Source organism: Wolffia australiana, chromosome 18 (assembly GCF_029677425.1).
Source record: "Wolffia australiana isolate 7733 chromosome 18, ASM2967742v1".
Taxonomy (NCBI): Eukaryota; Viridiplantae; Streptophyta; class Magnoliopsida; order Alismatales; family Araceae; genus Wolffia; species Wolffia australiana.
In genome coordinates, this window is record NC_135852.1 from 4,249,295 (window position 1) to 4,268,360 (window position 19,066).

Sequence of the window (19,066 nt, forward strand, 5' to 3'; positions counted from 1 at the left end):
TAGTGAAATACCGTGTTCACATGTCACACGGCTAAACTCAAAAAGCCCCAATTCAGAGTTTAGCAGCCGCAGCCTTGATCTTGTATGCCATTAAAATACGGATTTTCTACTGAGCAATAAAACACTAACTACAGCCTTGCAACAAAGAACCAAAAATTAAAATATTTGGAGAAGCAGGCAACATTATAATAATGAAGAATTCAACGGCTATGACAGAGCCAAAGATGGAGAAATACCATGTTTACCCTTCAGACCAATGGTTATAGTCTACACCACGTCTCCAGGGCAGCAATTTGACAAACTTCGGCCAACAGCTACATATGAATTCTGCCGGAAGGAGCAAATTGAAGGGAGGAGATTGGGGCGTTGAAGACGGCACCAACTCTCCGCGCACTGCTGGCCACAGCTCTCCGGCGATGGGGTCCAATGGTGAGAACTTCTCTCCCTGTTGAAGGCCATGCGAGCTCTTCTTTTGAAGCCAATTGAGTTTCTCTCCGATCCCATCTCCCCTCTCGGAAGATCTCCATGGGTCTAGTGAGAACCTTTCTCTCTTGTGGGAGCTGCGCCCAGCTCAATCCCAGACTCGGGCATCATCTTCCCCGCCTACCCATCAGATACAATCGCCTGCATCGTTCGTCACTCTCCCCAAGATCCCGTTTTTCTTCTCCTGTTGGTCCTGTTCTTCATTTGGGGAAGAGGGTTTTGTGGGAATGCGACGCGGGGAGCGTTTCAGCGGGTGAAATTGTCGGTTACTCTGAATCCGAAGGAGAGAAATTGAATGATGTTGGGGAGGATGAGAGCTCTGGGCTTGTCTGGGGAGAAGGTGGGGTTGAGTCTAAGAGCTTGTGGGGGCAGATGACGGAGATCGCCGCCTTCGCCGGGCCGGCGACGGGCTTGTGGGTTTGTGGCCCTCTTATGAGTCTTATTGATACTATGGTTATTGGCCAGGGAAGCTCCGTGGAACTCGCTGCCTTGGGTAATTCTTGTTTCTTATTAATTTAGTTTGAGCGGTTTGCTCAGATTTTGAAGAACCCTCGGTTTGATTGTGCGATCAGGTCCTGGCACCGTCATCTGCGACTATCTCTCCTATGTTTTCATGTTCCTCTCCATTGCCACCTCGAACTTGGTTGCCACTTCGCTGGCTAGAAAGGTTAATTTTTTTCTTCCAGCATCATGTAACGTCGTCTTCTCCATGAATTGACTGAACACAAGTTTTTCACGGTTTTTTAGTATTTTATTCTCTATTTACTGGTTGAATTCTCGTTTTCATGAGCTCTCTGCTGTCTACATCACATGATGTGTATGATAGGGTTTGGTAACGTTGATGAATTTATCATCTATGTTGGATGATGATGATGAGTCGTCCTGGTCATCATCATCATTGTCGTCGTCCAATGCCAAATGACGAGGGAAAAATCGTCATCATCATCTTAGCCACAAATTTCTTTCAAAAAAAAATCATCCTAGCCACAAATCAAATATTTCCTAAGGTTGAAATACTTGTCCTTGGAGTTACACATAGAAAGATTTTTATGTTTTATTGTATTGATGTGCAGGATAGAAATTTAGCCCAGCATCAGATATCAATGCTGCTCTTTGTTGCTTTGGTTTGCGGAGTGGGAATGTTTTTGTTAACAAAATTCTTCACTATGCAAGTGTTGACCGGTAATTCTTCCAGCCATTTTCAGTAATCTTCTGAAGTGTTAACTTCATCAATGTCGTTCCCTTTCAGTGTCTACATGTTCTTGAAAACACTTGTTGTTTCCTTCTTTACAGTCCTCTAACTTACCATCCGACTCAATCGTATGACTCCTCCATAATATTTCCCAACGACCTCTTCTGGTTTACAAGAGCCATCATGGTTACTGTCATCATTATCGTTGGTCAATCACAATACATCATTGTCGTTGTCATCATCATCCATCAGTCAATGATGAAATGTCATCATCATCATTATTGTCATCCTTTAGTTTCCAAACTAAGATTGAGTTTTTAATCATGTCATTTTCATCATAATTGTCACCATTACTTAGTTTTCTTGGACTGTTGTCATCGTCATCATTTTTGTCCGTTGTCTATTTATCATCTCAGGGATGATGATGACTCATTCTCCACCAGCCCAATGTGCATTAATTTCCAAATATAGTAGTTAAATATTGTTTCACCAGTATTAATATTATGGTATAGTAAATGTTAATAATTATTATTTTTTTGAAGAAAATAGGGCAGACCACCCGAAACCGGTGGCCCACCTGATACTATTAAAAAAAAAATGTCATGTACACATCATTTACAGTTATGACCACACATCCTGCTTTTATCCCCCTACCCCCCAAAAAGATATTAGTGCCTCAACGTCAAATATGGCACACTCGACTGAAGCCTTTCCTCCCTTGAACACCACTTCGTTTCGGTGCAACCATACCGCCCACAGTATTGCGAGAATTCTCCCCCACTCCATTCTGCTCCGGTATCCACCCGCCGTGACTGATGCCGTCAAAAAACAACGCTTTCTCTATTAATACCTTTTGTCCTTTTGTTCCATCTGAAGAACTCAAAGCCCAAAGTTACTTACCTTTAATGTATTTTTTTCATGTACAGCTTTTGTAGGGGCAGACAATTTACACATCATACCTGCTGCGAGCACATATGTTCAGGTTTTTCCTATATCACTTATCATCTCGATATTATCTGTTTTTTTTTAAGAAATGATATTACCTGTTAATCTGTGTTGGATTTCATGTTTCAAAATTATATTGGTTAGTTAATTTCTTTCCTCTCTTAGCTAATTTAACTCTGAAACTTGTTGATGGCTGGATATGCCTTTCTAGATCAACAGCCTAAGCACTGGTTGCTTTGGTTAAATTCATGATCCATCGGTAAAATCTACATATGGGAAAAGTTTATGGAAAACATATTTATATAACTTTAAAAAATCATTAAATACATTAGCAGACTCTAAATCTCCTGGAAAATGACTCTCATAATGCCAGATGGACTGGAATACATGCTACGCTTTATGCACTTGTTAGGATCCCCAATACTTACCTGGGGTATTTTAGTCTTATGTCACTGGTAGCTTCTCTCTGAATACCTGAAGCCCTTCCCTAAGGTGGGCAGAGACTGAGTTATCATTGAATTGGCTGGGAGATCCTCCCATAAGGGGTTTCTGTCCCTGATCCATGATTGTAACCAGAATTACTTCTATTTTTTCTCTTTCTACCCTTCCAAGATCATTCTATAAAAGAGACCTTTACGAGTTCTCCGTCATCATTATTTTTTGCTTATTTCTATTGTCTTTGTTCTGTGTATACATATTAGTATATGAGACACACTCTTTGTTTGGTTAACATATAACAAATTCGTATTTTAGCAATGTAACTTAAACCTCAGTCAGGTTCAGCTTCATTTTGATATTCGATGTCTTTGTCCTAAATCCATATTGTTCTCATTTGTTCCAGATTCGAGGACTTGCATGGCCAGCAATTCTTATTGGTATGGTAGCCCAAAGTGCAAGGTATGAATAACTCTCTGCTTCTCTGCATTTAATTTCTCTTTTATGATTTTTCTAATTTTCTTTATTAATATTAACCGGGATAATCAGTATATTGCGAGGAATGGTGAAAATAATTGCCTGTAAAAATTTTCTGAATCTTTGTTGGGTTTAGGTTTCAAAGGATATCATTCTTTTAGGTGATGGGTCATGATGAAAGCTCTGTTATCTATGCATTTACATTAAATTTCCTCTATTATGATTGATCGGGATGGTCAGTATATTGCCGGGAATGGTGAAAATAATGGCCAGTGAAATGATAGGATCCTCAACCTATCTAGGGGTAGTTTTGGCATGATAACCCACAAGGGGCATTATCGTCTTTCCCTCCACTCTGCATTTCCCTTTAAATATGTAGCCCTCCACGTCGGAGGGCAGGACACGAGTTATTAAGTTGCTATTTCCTTTCGGTAGTCTCTCTCTCTCCCGATGATGCCCATTCCGTCAAGCCCTGTTCTCTCCGAGACGCCCACTCCGCCGCTCCTCCACCTGCACTCGTCGCCTTGGTGACGTCCACTCCGCCAGGGTCAATCTCCTTCACGACACAATCCCGGCTGGGATCCTATCATAAAATTTTACTGAATCTTTGTTGGGTTTAGATTTCGAAGGATATCATTCTTTTAGGTGATGGATCATGATGAAAGTTCTGTTACCTATGCATTTACATTTAATTTTAAGTTCCAACGAAAAGTTATCCTTTTAGTTGAGTGCTAGTGGTGTGGAATACTGATACGACCAGATCGCCAATAGCTGATCTGTCAATAAAAGCTCTGTCAATTTCGTATCAAGAAGTTCATATCAAGAAGTCACTAGATCATCCAGGAGAATCCAGATCTCAGACCCGGATCAAGAACAAAGAGAGAGAGAGAGAGAGAGAGAGAAAGAGAGATAGAGCAACAGAAGAAAAGGAAATGGATAATGAAGATGGCAGGGGGCACAGCAGGATTGGGCCTGCTGAGAACAAGAGAACAAGAGAGTGGCACAGCAGGATCGGGCCTACTGATCCTACTTTGCCACTCTCTTGGCTGTTTCCAGCAGCCAGCTGTCTTCAGATGACAAGAATGACATGGACCTGCTCTGCTTCTGTTCTTTCTCTATATATGCTCCACACACAAGCTGAAATAGGAATCACATGTTGCTTCATGATTGAACTTCCGCTTCAGTCTCCTTTGATAACTTTTGGAGAAAAACTTGTCTGTATCAAATAGATAGCCATGTGAACGGCCTTTTTTGGCTGTCTTGGGTTTTACTTTACTTATTATAAAGACTTAACTACTTCCATTTTGACAGCTGTGTTTTTCATTCTTCCAGTCTAGGTATGAAAGACTCACTTGGGCCGCTGAAGGCCCTTGCTGTCGCAAGTGCTGTGAACGGTTTTGGGGACATTCTACTCTGTAGTGTTTTCAATTACGGCATCGCTGGCGCTGCCTGGGCGACGATGGTCTCGCAAGTATGTCTGGATCATTTCTTCTTTCTTTTCCTTTTTGGTAGGCTACTTGATTTTAATCTCAACAGTGGTATTCGGTTTAGGGTTCTGCATGACCAGGGGCAGTGTTGGGTGATAAGGTGAGGGTAGCCAGTTGAGCCAACCATTGACCCAGCCTTGTGGTCATGTTTGGTTGGTCCACTTGACCCTAGGTTGACACTCAGCTTGACCCTCAACCTGCCCTGGTCGAGGTTTCTCTTAATATAGGTAATTGCATCAATTCCTAATTGTATACTTATTCACACGGGTTGACCAGATCGAGCAACCTGATCCAACCTGCTAACCCAGACAACCCAAATAAATAAATGGGCTTAATGGCCCAACGTCGATTCGCCCCTGACCTTCCCGCTTTGCTTGGTCCGGTTAGTGGTAGGAGTAATTTTTTGTTTCCTAATATGCTGTCTCACCTATTAGGTGATCGCTGGGTATATGATGGCAAGAGCCCTTACCAAGGCCGGATTTAATGCATTTAGTCTTACTCTTCCGTCTCCCAAAGAACTTCTCCAGATTTTTGAGATCGCTGCCCCTGTCTTTATCACAATGACATCAAAGGTATCTATCTGATAACTTCTATTCTTCCATCCAATTTTGAGTATTCCCACTTTTTATTTGATTTTTGTTATGCTTTTTAGGTTGCGTTTTATGCGCTTCTTACCTATTTTGCCACAGCAATGGGAACAATAACAGTCGCTGCTCATCAGGTGGGTAAATGCTCCCATGTTTACTTCTCTTTCGATTTGCTATGAACAACCAATGTGTTCAATCGTTTTTGTTTATATTGAAGGTTATGATTAATGTCTACTGCATGTGTACTGTGTGGGGTGAGCCGCTGTCGCAAACTGCTCAGTCATTTATGCCCGAGTTTATTACTGGGGTCAATCGAAATTTGCAAAAGGTTTGTTTTTGTTTCGTTCGCTTCAAATTGTGTCATCTTCAAATATTTTAATTCAGGTTTCCCGTAGTTTTATTCCTACATTGTTGTTATCTCACCTCATTATAAATCGTTTGCATTTCCTTCATTGAGTTCTGTCTTTCAATTCAATTTATTTCTTTGGATTATAAAATGCACGAATAATTATCGATGGAATTTAGATAAAAATGAATAATTTGTTTTCATCAATTTAGGGTGAAATTGGATTTTACAGAATAAAGAAATAAAACACGCAAGTAAATTTGATTTCATTGAGCACTGTCCTTGGAATTCTAATTTATCTCAAAATGTATCTTCACCATATTATGGTACATAAATCATGTGTTATCTATAATCCTCTTGGATTCAGCTAGTGAGAAACCTTGATTTATGTGGGATAATTTAATGAATTTTTGAAGATCCTCGAATTAGAAATATCTTGCCCACGTAATTAAATCATTTGATGTATAAATTTAATTTCTAATGGAATCAATTATTTTTCTTGTTCACTAGGCCTGGACTTTGTTACAATCGTTGTTAATTATCGGAGCTTTGAGTGGATTGACCTTGGGTGCTGTTGGAACAGCAGCTCCATGGTTTATCCCGAACGCTTTTACCAGTGATAGCCTGGTTATTGGCGAGGTATCCTTTCTTTCTACGTTTTTCAAAGATTTTGTCAAGAATTCTTTCCTCTGTATTTTTCCCAATTTGTGTTGTTACTATTATCTCTGTGCTGAATATCTGCTTCTCTTCCTCCTGTGAAATTTCAGATGCATAAGGTGTTGCTACCATTTTTTATAGCTCTGGTAATAACACCTCCGACCCATTGTTTCGAAGGGACATTGCTGGTAAATTGTTATATCATACACCAATTTTTTTAACTTCACAGTTTTTAAATGCATGGATATCATTCCATCTGTGACATTATGAATGAAATCACTCTCTTCCACAATCAAAAAAAGAGAAACTAGGCTGTAATATGCAAGGATCAACAGGCCATCATTTCTCCTACCGAATTTTTTGGGAATTCAATTTCTGTACAATAGTCCCTCTTTCAGAGAAATGTTATTTCTGGGTATTTACAGTTCCCATTTTCTTTAATTTCAGGCTGGAAGGGATCTCACGTTTCTCAGCGTGTCAATGCTTTCCTGCTTTTTTTTTGGCGGTCTCCTCCTAGTAAGCTACCTCTGATCTGGCCTCCATTTTTTCTCTTAAGAGTTAATCAAAAGTCTAATTTAATTATATCGACATGAAATATTTATTAACTAGTAAGATCCGAGCACTTACCAACTATGACAAAAGCTAATAGATAGGCTGCCACTTTTCCTCTTAAGTAGGGTGTTTTTCTTCAACATTAACTTCCATTTTCTCTTATGAATTAATCGACATTCAATATTTCATTATACCTCTTTGAAAAATTTATTAACTAATAAGATTCAAGCGTTTACCAACTGTGCTAAAAGCTATAGCTGATAGCAAGGGCTGTCACATTTCCTCTTAAGTAGGGTGTTGTTCTTCAGCATTAACCTTTGACTAAATTCAATATTTGATTATTCCTCTATGAAATATTTATTAACTACTAAGATTCAAGCGCTTGCCAACTGTGCTAAAAGCTATAGCTGATAGCCGCCACTTTTCCCTCTTAAGCAGGGTGTTTTTCCTCGGCATCAACCTTCGACTAAATTCAATATTTGATTATTCCTCTATGAATTATTTGTTAACAACTAAGTTTCAAGCGCTTACCAACTGTGCTAAAAGCTATAGCCATCACTTTTCCTCGTAAGTAGGGCGCTGTTCTTCAACATTAACCTTCGACTAACGGGTTCTAATTCTATAAATCTATCCCAGTCGGTGTTGGGCAGGGGTTTTGGGCTGCCCGGCTGCTGGTGGGCCCTCGCTGGGTTCCAATGGGTAAAAATTCTTTTCAATTGGACCTTATTATCCCTTGAAATTGAGAATTTGACCTCTGATTTGGAAGGGTAAATTGGGGATTTCCTTGTGTGACGAGCAGGCTCGATTTATACTCGCCGGCCGGAGATTGACTTCTCCAAAGGGGGCGCTCTCAGACGAGTTCTACTTGAAGAAGCTTGCCCAAGTTAAAGCAGCTTAAGAGAAAAAACGGTTGTATTTTTTATTTTGGGCCCTTTCTCGAAGTTAGAAAGGACTATTTAGGCCCAATGGGCCTTGCCCATTATTCAATCTTCCAGGAAAAAGTTCTCGGAAACCCCTCTTCCTTTTTCTTTTTGGCGCCCTGCCCGAGGGCAAATTAAAATTTGTCCTTGTCTGCCTGCCCACTTACAGCAGGTTCTGTTACCAGCAGAAAAAAGACAAATATGAGAGAGAGAGAGAGAGGGGTTTAGAGTGAGAGATGGAGATGTGTTGTGACTTGTGAGAGAGATAGAAGGGTTTAGAGTGAGAGATGGAGATGGGTTATGAGTGAAGGCTAGTCGGTTTAGAATGAAATGGAGATGGGGTGACACGGAAAACTGCGTGTGAGAGAGAAAGATGGAGATGGGTAGAGAGAGAGAGGAATTTATAGTGTGGATGGAGATGGGTTGAGAGAGAGAAAGAGGGGTTTATAATGTATGGAGATGGGTTGAGAGAGAGAGGGGTTTAGAGTGAGAGATGATGATGGGTTGAGAGAGACAAATGTACTAGAGATACACAAATGGGTTAGAGTGTTAGATGTAGATGGGCTGAGAAAGGCAAATATGGGAGGGAGAGAGAGAGAGAGGAGATGGAGATGGGTTAAGAGGCAAATATGAGAGAGAGATGGATATGGGTTACGAGGCAAATTTGAGAGAGAGAGATAGATGGAGATGGGTGAAGAGAGGCAAATATGATAGAGATAGATGGAGGGGTTTGCAGTGAGAGATGGAGATGGATTTAGAGAGAGAGATAGAGGGTTTATAGTGATGGAGATTGGTTGAGAGAGACAATTGGGTTTGAGAGAGAGATAGAGGGGTTTAGAGTAAAAGATGATGATGGGTTGAGAGAGATAAATGTATTAGAGATATATAAATGGGTTTAGAGTATGAGATGGAGATGGGATAAGAAAGGCAAAAATGGGGGAGAGAGAAGAGGGGGGGGTTTAGGTTGAGAGATGGAGATGGGCTGAGAGAGACTTAGAGGGGTTTTAGTGCGAGACGGAGATGGGTTGAGAGAGGCATAGAGGGGTTTAGAGGGCGAGATGGAGATGGGTTAAGAAAGACAAATGTATGAGAAAGAGATAGTGGGGTTTAGAGCGAGAGATAGATATGGGTTTAGAGAGACAAATGTGTGTGTGAGAGAGAGAGAGGTTCAGAGGGAGAGCTGGAGTGCTGGACATGGAGATGGGTTAAGAGAGACAAACAAATATGAGAGATTGAGGGATTTAGAGCGACAGATGGAGATGGGTTCAGAGAGACGTGATATATAGAGGGTTTTAGAGAGAGAGATGGAGATGGGTTGAGAGAGACAAATGTGATATAAATAGAGGGTTTTAGAGAGAGAGATGGAGATGGGTTGAGAGAGACAAATGTGATACATATAGAGGGTTTTAGAGAGAGAGATGGAGATTGGTTGAGAGAACGAAGTAAAAGAGAGAGGATGAGAGAGACGAGGAGATGGTGACTGGTGATGGGATGAGAGAGAGTGATGAGATTACAGAGAGGAAGCAACTTGATGAGAGAGAAAAAGAGGGAGAGACGAGATGACAGGGATAAAAGGGCCTATGCGACATAGAAAAGAGACAAAGAGATAGGAGATAGAGAGAGAAAGAGGTTAATGGGAGGAAGCAGGCAAAGAAGTTGGGCATGCTGAGAGTGAGACGATGAGAGAGATTGGGAGAGAAGGGAGAGAAATAGAGTTGTCCAGTGAAAGAGAAAGAGGCGATGAAACAGAGCATAGAGAGAGAAAGAGCAAGAAAGTACAAGGAGATTCTGAGACTAGAGAGAGAAACAGAAAGAGAGATGGAACCGCCAAACATCTAAAGATAGAGCTGATATGAAACAGAGTCTAGAGAGAGAAAGAGCAAGAAAGTACAAAATGATCCAAAGAGTAGAGAGAGAAATAGAAATAATGAGAAAACGGCCAATTATCTGAAGATGCGGCGGGGTTGAAACCGAGGTTAGAGAGAGAAAGAGTAAGAAAAAACAAGAAGATCCAGAGACTAGGGAGAGAAACAGAAGAAAAGAGAAAACCGCCAAATATCAAGAGAGAGAAAGAGCAAGAAAAAACAAGGAGATCCAGAGACTAGAGAGAGAAACAGAAAGAAAGAGAAAACCGCCAAATATCTAGAGAGAGTTGGCGTGAAACTCAGTCTAGAGAGAGAAAGAGCATGAGAGTACAAAATGATCCAAAGAGTAGAGAGAAAAATAGAGATAAAGAGAAAACAGCCAATTATCTGAAGTACAGCGGGGTTGAAACCAAGTCTAAGAGAAAGAGCAAGAAAGTACAAGAAGATCCACGGACTAGAGAGAGAAAAACACCAAATATCTAAAGATAGAGTTGGGATGAAGCTCAGACTGGAGAGAGAAAACGGCCAAATATCTAAAGATAGAGTGGCGTTGAAACTTGAAACCAAGTCAAGAAAATATTAGTATGATCCGGAGACTAGAGAAAGAGAGACCAAAAAGTATAAGATCAAACACAGTCAGAGAGAGAGAGAGAGAGAGTTGCGTAGGGGACACAGTCTACAGAGAGAAAGGACGGGGGTATGAATTATGAAAGAGGGCTAGAATGAGAAACAGTGAGAATGACTAGAGAGAGAGAGAGAGGAAAACAGATGAAGACATACTGCAGAGAGAGAGAGAGAGAGGACTTATGGGTGCCGAGAGAGAGAAACAGTAAGACAAACAGACGTAGGGGATGCAACATAGTCTAGAGCGAGAGAGCGGAAGAAAGACTAGAAAGCTGGGGATTAAACAGAGCCTAGTCAGAGACACATTGCGTAAGAATTAAGAAAGAAACAGAGTCTAGAGAGAGAAACTAATCGCGTAGTGAACAAAGTCCAGAGACAGAAGTAATAGCGTAATAAACAGAGTGAAGAGAGAGAAACCAATCACAATTCACACGAGAAACAGAGTCTAGAGAGAGAGTGGGGATGAAAGAGGACAGGAAGAGAAGAACAGTGAGAAAGCCTAGAAAGTAGGACACCAGAAAATGGGTATGGAGAGAGAGAGAGAATGGGGATGAAAGTGGCCGGGAGTGTAAAACAGTAAGACAGCCTAGAAAGTAGGACACCAGGACATGGGTCTACACAGAGAGTGTGCAAAGGAGAGAGAAATAGTGAGTGTGTGTACGAGGGAGAGGGGAAAGAGAGAGAATGAGAGAGTTATAAGTGAGAGAGAGTTGAAGAGGGAAAGAGAGTTAAAAGTGTGCAAAGGAGAGACACTGAGTGTGTATAAGTGAGAGAGTTGAAGAGAGAGAATGAGATAGTTAGCATAGGAGAGTGTTGAAGAGAGAGCATGAGAGAGAGTGTGCGTAAGAGAGAGAGAGAGAGAGAGAGAGAGATGGAGAGTGTCTGCAAGAGAGAGAAATAGATGAGAGAACTAGAGAAGCATAAGACAGACAGAGAGAAACAGCATAAGAGAGAGAAAGAGAGAGAGCATAAGAGAGAGTGTGTGTAAGAGAGAGAAAGATGGAGAGAGTCTGCAAGAGAGAGAGAGAGAGAGAGAGCATAAGAGAGAGAGTGTGTAAGAGAGAGAAAGATGGAGAGAGTCTGTAAGAGAGAGAGTGTGTAAGAGAGAGAAAGATGGAGAGAGTCTGTAAGAGAGAGAGAGAGCATAAGAGAGAGTGTGTGTAAGAGAGAGAAGGAGATTGTCTGCAAGAGAGAGAGAGAGAGATAGATGAGAGAGAGCAAAAGGCAGACAGAGAAACTGCATAAGAGAGAGAGCATTAGAGAGAGAGTGTAAGAGAGATAGAGAGCATAAGAGAGCGTATAAGAGAGAGAGAGAGAAAGCATAAGGGAAAGAGTGTGTAAGAGAGAAAGAGAGAGCATGAGAGAGTGTGTAAGAGAGAGAGCATAGGGGAGAGAGTGTGTAAGCGAGAAAGAGAGAGAAAGATGGAGAGAGAGAGAGAGATAGAGAGCATAAGGGAGAGAGTGTGTAAGAGAGAAAGATGGAGAGAGAGGGAGCATAGGGGAGAGAGTGTGTAAGAGAGAAAGAGAGAGAAAGATGGAGAGAGAGAGAGAGAGTAGGGGAGAGACCGACTGACCGAGAGAGTGAGTAAGAGAGAGAATGAGAGCACAAGGGAGAGAGAGAGTGTGTGTAAGAGATAGAGAAAGATGGAGAGAGAGTTTGCGTAAGAGAGATAGTCCGTCAGAGAGAGAAAGAGTGAGAGAGAGAGAGAGAGAATAACCCATACTCCCCTTTCAAAGTTCAAAACCCCTCCTCCTCCACCACCACCACCACCACCCCCCTTCAATCTTCCATGGCGGAGCCCTCCCTCTTTCTCCTCCTCCATCTCTCCTCCTTGTTCCTCCTCCGTCTCTCCTCCGCCGCGACCTTCCCCGGCGACCTCGCCGCCCTCCGCGAGCTCCACTCGGCCCTCTCGTCCTCCCCTTCCCTCCCCCCCTCCTCCTGCCTCCTCTCCTGGGACCTCGCCGACCCCTGCGGCGCCCCCGCCTGCGGCCTCCGCTGCTCCGCCCCCTCCCCCGCCCTCAACCTCTCCCGCGTCACCCACCTCGCCCTCGACCCCGCCCCCTACTCCGCCCCCCTCCCCCCCTCCCTCTTCTCCCTCTCCTCCCCCCGCCCCCTCTCCCTCCCCGACAACCCCCTCTCCGGCCCCCTCCCCCGCCCCCTCCCCCCCCTCCCCTCCCCCCGCCGCCTCTCCCCCTCCCGCAACCTCCTCTCCGGCCCCCTCCCCCCTCTCTCCTCCCCCTTCCCCTCCCTCCGCCACCTCTCCCTCGACGGCAACCTCTTCTCCGGCCCCCTCCCCTCCCCTCCCCTCCTCCGCCGCCTCGACCTCCACTCCAACCTCCTCGAATCCCTAGATTTCGACGCTTTCCCCCCCCACTTTCGCCCCCACTTCCTCGCCGCCAGCGACAACCGCCTCTCCGGCGAGCTCCCCCGCTCCCCCCCCCCCTCCCTCCTCCTCCTGTCCCTGCGGAACAACCGCCTATCCGGCCCCCTCCCCGGGAACCTTCTAGAATCCCTACCCCGCCTCCAGGTCCTCGACCTCGGCGGGAACGCGATAACCGGCGAGGTCCCCGCGGCGCTCTGGACCCACCCCTCGCTGGAGCAGGTTAACCTCCGCGGGAACAGGCTCGAGCGGCTCGCGGATGCGGGGTGGGGGAGCAGGTTAGTGGCGGTGGACTTGGGGGGGAACCGGATAAGCGGGGGGCTGCCCGGGGGTTTGCTGGCCGGGGCGCCGCGGCTGAGCGCGTTGGATTTGGCGGGGAACCGGTTTACTGGGGGGATTCCGGCGGAGTACGTGGTGAGGGTGGTGGCGGGGCTGATCGGGGGCGGCGGCGGGGCGGTGGCGCCGCTGCGGAGGCTGGCGTTGGGGGGGAATTATCTGTGCGGCGGAGTGCCGGCGGCGCTCATGGCGATCAAGGAAGGGGACGCGGAGATCGATTTGGGGGGGAATTGCCTCGTCAGCTGCCCCGACGTGTTCTTCTTCTGCCGCGGCGCCGCCCAGAGATCGTCGGACGTCTGCGATCTCTTCAATCCCTGAGAAATCCCTAGTTTGTGATTCTTGCTCGCCGGCGATTGTAATGACAGGCTCTTGTTCCACCGGCGGCGATTCCTGTTCTTCTTCTTCTTCAATTTCTCTTCTTTTTTATCTTGTTCGGCTGCTGGAAAGGCTTAATTTCAGCTTCTTCGACTCGTGAGAGGTGGCGCCGGTCGGAAATTGGGGTAATCTATGAACGGCGATTGTAATGCCAGGCACTTGTTCGACCAACGGAAAGTCCTAGATTTATGTTCTCGTGGATCTTGTTCGACCTATTGTTCAAAAAAAAATGTCATTGTGGATCATGTTCGGCTGCTGTAAAGGCTTAACTTCGGCTTCTTCGACTCTTGAAAGGTGGCGCCGGCCGGAAATTGGGGGTAGTATTTCAACAGCGATTGTAATGCCTGGCACTTGTTCGGCCAACAAAAAGCCCTAGATTTATGTTCTTGTGGATCTTGTTCGGCTGTTGGAAAGGCTTAATTTTATCTTCTTCGACTCTTCGAAGGTGGTGCCGATCGGAAATTGGGGTAATCTACCAGCAGCGATGGTAATGCCAGGCACTTCTTCGATCAACAGAAAGCCCCAGATTTCTGTTCATCTTTTTCTCCATCTTCTTCGACGATTTCTTGAAAAATGGAGTTGATCAGTAATTGAGGTAATGTGATCGGCGATTGCAATGCCAGGCACTTGTTCTTCATTTTCTGTGCTTCTTGTTCTTGTTCTGCTCCTGGAAACCCTAAAATTTAGGATTTTGATCAGGTGGCGCCGATCAGAAACAGAGGTGAAGTGATTCAGCCATTGCAATTCCAGGCGCTTGTTCGATCAACAAAGAGCCCTAGTAAATGCTGGAAACGAAAATTTTCAGAAATTTTGATTGATTCCATCAGCGATTGTAATGTCTGGCACTTGTTCGACCAATGAAAATCTCAAATTTTCTGCTTGTTATTCTACACGGAGGTGGCATCTTCAATTCCTCTTGAAACAAACACCTTCTACTGCTTTGTTCATAAGAATCTAAAAAAATTGAAAATCTTCTTTCGAAACGCTTAAATTCAACAAACATTAGTCCGTGTTCTTCAGATTTATTCCCGACCCAAGTGTATATACTTCCTTTGTTCATATGTCTTTCATCTTGTTCTTCATAATTCTTGAAGTTTTGAAATTCTAAGGTCTGGGAAATATCCAAAATAGAAGTCCCTCCTCGAAAATTATAATCCAAGTTTTTTTCTAAAAAAACTAATTGAACATAATCTTGATATTGCACATAATTGAACACTGCAAAGCTTATAGCGACAATCTTGATATTTCAATAGACTCTTGTGTTTTTTCTGCTATGACTTTATTTGTATTTTTTCATAAAATTTCGCGAGAAAGGTGCCAGAATTGAAATATTTAATTGGCGCTAGATTCGTGGGGCCCACTCTTAGCTGGAATACCGATGGCAAAGGAACTTATATTAATGATGTGGAACAAACATCAAGGATGTCGCATTTAATACAGAGACGTGACGCCACCTTTTTTGGGAAATATCCACAACTTAAGTGCTCATTATTCTCTGATCTTTTTAACTTTGTAATTAATGGTTCAGAAAGACCTGGGAGACCAAAAACTAATGAATATGTGTCATGATGATGAATCTAGGATAAAATAATTATATACCTCATGTGCATTAGTATAACATTCTATGATTATTCGGTGCGCATTTTGACATGACATGTGAACTCTGTAAGTTGTCGCTAGTAATAATGTTCTCGTTCTATGCTAAAACCGAACAGATTAATCTATCATAATTTCAACAATGTAGTAAATTTTTGTGCACATTAATCCATAAAACATGAATTTTTAAAGGAATCTTTAAAAGTATAATCCCTATTACCAAGTTTATCGTATGGTTATTCTGGAGGAAGTAACCCGTCGGTAAGGGTCAAAATTCTACTAGGTCGGTATCATGTAATTAGAAAATTGCTGTAAAATTGTGATTTATTTGAAAAGAGTAATACAACTGTTGAAAGTCTCCGAAGTGAAACCATATCGGGGCATTTATTAATCCATGAAAAGGTGGAAGTAATTGTGCACTATGGGTTGCATAGTTTGTTGAGTATGAGATCAATACTTCAACTGGACCTTCAGCCAACAGTTCTATCTACCCTTATATTTTCCATATCTCTACCTCTTGTGTAATGTCTATATTTTTTTCTTATCACTCGTAGTTTATTGATGGAAGTAAATTGTGCGGTGTTTTAACACACGATTGTTTGATCAAAACTTTAAGTATCAATTCACTCAAATGTATAAACTCGAGTACAGGTCGAATCCACATGCTACGGGTGGCTTTTAAAACTTATTGAATCAGTCAAATTAAATTGAATTTTATTAAACAAATATTTATAAAATTAAATTTCAGTATTCTTATCCATTTCAGACAAGATATAAAAAATCAGATTAAAAATCGATGATCAATTTCAACTCATAATTTTTTAAGGGATAATTTTTATGAATTTTCCATTTTCAGAAATCAGATGTTGTAGTATTATAAGAAATATTTTTTATTTTCACAAATGTTACATTGGTAGAGAACCAGAGGACAATTCAAAATGTTGACTTTGACCAAACCATTGACATTGGATGAATGGTGGGTCAACAGAGTAATATAATTTCATGAAATTATATTTTTCAGAAATTTTAGAGATAGAGGATAACTATAAGATAATGAAATTAATTTTGACATATGATACTGAAATTTTAGAGATATACTATTAATTTCTGTTTTCAGAGTTAATGCTTTGAAAATGATCTGATTTGTGATGTCTTGTCAAAGACAAGAAATTGACAGAGAAATTGATGTCAGAATATTCCAAAGATATAAATATTATGAAACTTGGAGACTCAGAACCTAGATATGCTCGTGAAATTGAATGCCCAAAATCACCACTCGCATGAGGATACACTTATAAAACAAACATTTGGGGGATAAAACATCAACTTTAATGAACTTATAATACATAAAGGAAAATATGTCTAAAAACAGCATCTACTGCCTCAAGGTTGTGATATTTGGTTAACGGGTTAGAAATCTGTCATCAAAATTACCACAAACAAATCACAGTGAATTTGAGGAAAATTGATGATGATTGATAATTCCCAAAATCAGCCAAGAGAACATTATAAATTTGAGGAAAATTTTAGATCATTATAAATAAAAATCAGCAAAGAGAACATCTTTCCAACCCATAACCCCCAGATCTTAGGCCTTAAATCAAGTTAATTTCAATTTACACAGGTAATGCTTTGAAAATGATCTGATTAATGATGTCCAGTCTAAGTCAAAGAATTTACAGAGCAATTGATATCAGAATTAGATCAACTAACGTATCATAAGATAAATTATTTACGGGTATTTATTACACCATGAAAAATAAAGGTAATTTTGCACTAGGGGTTGCAGTTGATTATGAGATTAATGCTATAACAAGAACTTTGGCCTACTAGGCCGATGGTTATTTCTATCCTCATTTTTTCCATATCTGTATATATTTTTTAATGTCTAACATGGTGTCTTCTAATTAGTAATTTATTGACGGCAGAAAATTGTGCACTCATTGTAACATGAGAGATACCACTTGTATTTCTGGTCAAGAAATTTAATTATAAACCCTATAAAAATTTAGCGAATATTTATTTACACATGCTAAATCGCTCTGTATATTTCAAAATTTTTGAAAATCCTAAGTGATAAATGTTAAGTTCATTAAAAATATGTGGGGTTTCTGATTACACTTCTGATTAAGTAGTGCGAGGTATGACTCACACAATAGTGTTATTTGAAGGAAATGAAGAAATTTAAATAACATCCATTATTTTATAGAATATTTAAATTTTTTGATATTACAATCCATCATGTACAGTATCAAGAATATTTTTTGTTTTTTTAGATTAAGCTTTAGGTAAGCTCAAGTTAAAAGGTACTAGTAAATACTATTTTTTACCGCAAAAAATTGAATTCGATCTTGGATAAAAGAAACCTTGGTTATTTATTAATTGCCTTGGTGGATTTGATATCATCGATAAAAAATCATCAAAAATAGATTGTAAAATGATCTTAAGATATCAATGAACTTTGCATTTAAAATAAATCCAGTTATTCATTATAATATCCAAATAAATAAATGAGTCTTGAGAACTTTTTGAGAAACTGCATTTTTTGAGATTGGGTTCTGGGAGATTTTGGGAGGATAAATTTGGCAAAGAAATTAATCGTTCAATTTTCATTAGAAATAATATTGAGCGTGAGTTTCTTTTATTTTTTCTTTACTTGCATACAATGTTACAAATCTTGGTTATTTAAAAAAAAAAACAATGTTATGAAAGCGATTTTAAAGACCGGAATTGAGATAAATCCTTAAAATTGGTGTGGAGGAACATGGAGGGAGAGCTATGAATACACATCCAACTGGATGGAAAGTGAAAATAAATGTTATAAGAAATATTTTATCAGGTTTATATTTAGTTGTAATTAAGGATAAGATGGATGTTTCAGATTTAATTGAAAGAGGGGAACCCAGTGGTAGCTTACGTGCGAGAAAGGTTAATTGGTGGAAGAGTGGAATCCATTAGTAGCTTTAAAATCTGAGGTCACTGCTCAAAGATTTTTTATGATAGAAGGTTTTAGGCAAGGTTTAATTCATTTTATGAAATTTATAGGCAGAAGACCTTTGTGGGAGACTGTTTATCGGTAATTTTGAGATAATAGATAGTACTCAGGCTAAGAATACTGAATACCTGAGCATGAACCCTATGCAATTGTGATTCAAGTTCTACCCCATTATCTCATACGTGTACAGAATATTCACATTTAATCTATTTGTTTTTATAAATCACTAATATATTTGTATTGCCTAGTTCACCCCGTTTGAGGTGCAATTAGCATCAATAAACCTAAAAAAAATAGCAATAAATTATTAGAAAAATGTGTACATTATTATTTTGCTTAACAATCATCGTTGAGGTGTTTAACAAGATTCTTAACATCAGTAATCTTGTTTTTTCTGTCTCCCTTGTAATGAAGGCAAGTAAGGGGAAGCGTTTTTCCCCTGTGCTGGCCTGCCAAGATAGTGGAGTGAACACTCCCTCATTAGGCATGACTTCTGTTCAGTGCCGACCTCGTTGACATATGCGCAGGTTGGACTTTTCACATAGTGCTCTGTAGCTAAGAGTCCAACTGCTCATCTCAGTTTTAGAGTTAAAATTCATGGTTGGTAATTGTGATTATTCAATAAAAATATATTTAACCGTACTTAAAAATATGTAGTTAGTGATGAGTACGGATCGTCTCCACAAGGAACGATGGTTAAGGAATTACTTTCTTATACTAGTGATGATTCACAAGAGGATCGACGAAAACAAGATTCGAGGAAATGAGCTAGTGAAATCGATAAAACATATGTACCTAGAAGCTAATTTAACC

The 19,066-nt window shown here is 41.1% G+C and overlaps 2 protein-coding genes across 3 annotated transcripts; both read left to right on the top strand.

Moving 5' to 3' along the window:
* Window positions 1-290: 290 nt before the first annotated feature.
* On the top strand, window positions 291-8,173 carry LOC144715112 (MATE efflux family protein). Of its 2 annotated transcripts, XM_078590003.1 has the most exons (14): window positions 291-976; window positions 1,056-1,150; window positions 1,557-1,665; window positions 2,602-2,657; window positions 3,462-3,517; window positions 4,865-5,003; window positions 5,454-5,591; window positions 5,672-5,740; window positions 5,824-5,934; window positions 6,463-6,591; window positions 6,720-6,797; window positions 7,057-7,125; window positions 7,798-7,860; window positions 7,961-8,173. In XM_078590003.1, exons 1-14 carry the CDS (start codon window positions 526-528, stop codon window positions 8,057-8,059), a joined length of 1,662 nt encoding a protein of 553 aa, XP_078446129.1. In that variant the 5' UTR covers window positions 291-525; the 3' UTR covers window positions 8,060-8,173. The 2 variants fall into 2 exon arrangements, with proteins under 2 accessions (XP_078446129.1, XP_078446130.1); XM_078590004.1 differs by lacking the exons at window positions 7,798-7,860; window positions 7,961-8,173 and adding an exon at window positions 7,600-7,758.
* Window positions 8,174-12,230: 4,057 nt separating this feature from the next.
* LOC144715204 (uncharacterized) lies at window positions 12,231-13,748 on the top strand. The gene has a single exon (XM_078590119.1). It carries the CDS (start codon window positions 12,361-12,363, stop codon window positions 13,603-13,605), a length of 1,245 nt encoding a protein of 414 aa, XP_078446245.1. The 5' UTR covers window positions 12,231-12,360; the 3' UTR covers window positions 13,606-13,748.
* The last annotated feature ends 5,318 nt before the right edge of the window (window positions 13,749-19,066 follow it).

Excerpts from the sequence above, each read along its gene's own strand:
- LOC144715112 (XM_078590003.1), top strand. The coding sequence starts at position 526 with ATGGGTCTAGTGAGAACCTTTCTCTCTTGTGGGAGCTGCGCCCAGCTC. Across the intron at positions 5,592-5,671 it reads TTATCACAATGACATCAAAG|GTTGCGTTTTATGCGCTTCT; the intron begins GTATCTATCTGA and ends TATGCTTTTTAG. Across the intron at positions 5,741-5,823 it reads TAACAGTCGCTGCTCATCAG|GTTATGATTAATGTCTACTG; the intron begins GTGGGTAAATGC and ends TTTATATTGAAG.
- LOC144715204 (XM_078590119.1), top strand. The coding sequence starts at position 12,361 with ATGGCGGAGCCCTCCCTCTTTCTCCTCCTCCATCTCTCCTCCTTGTTC.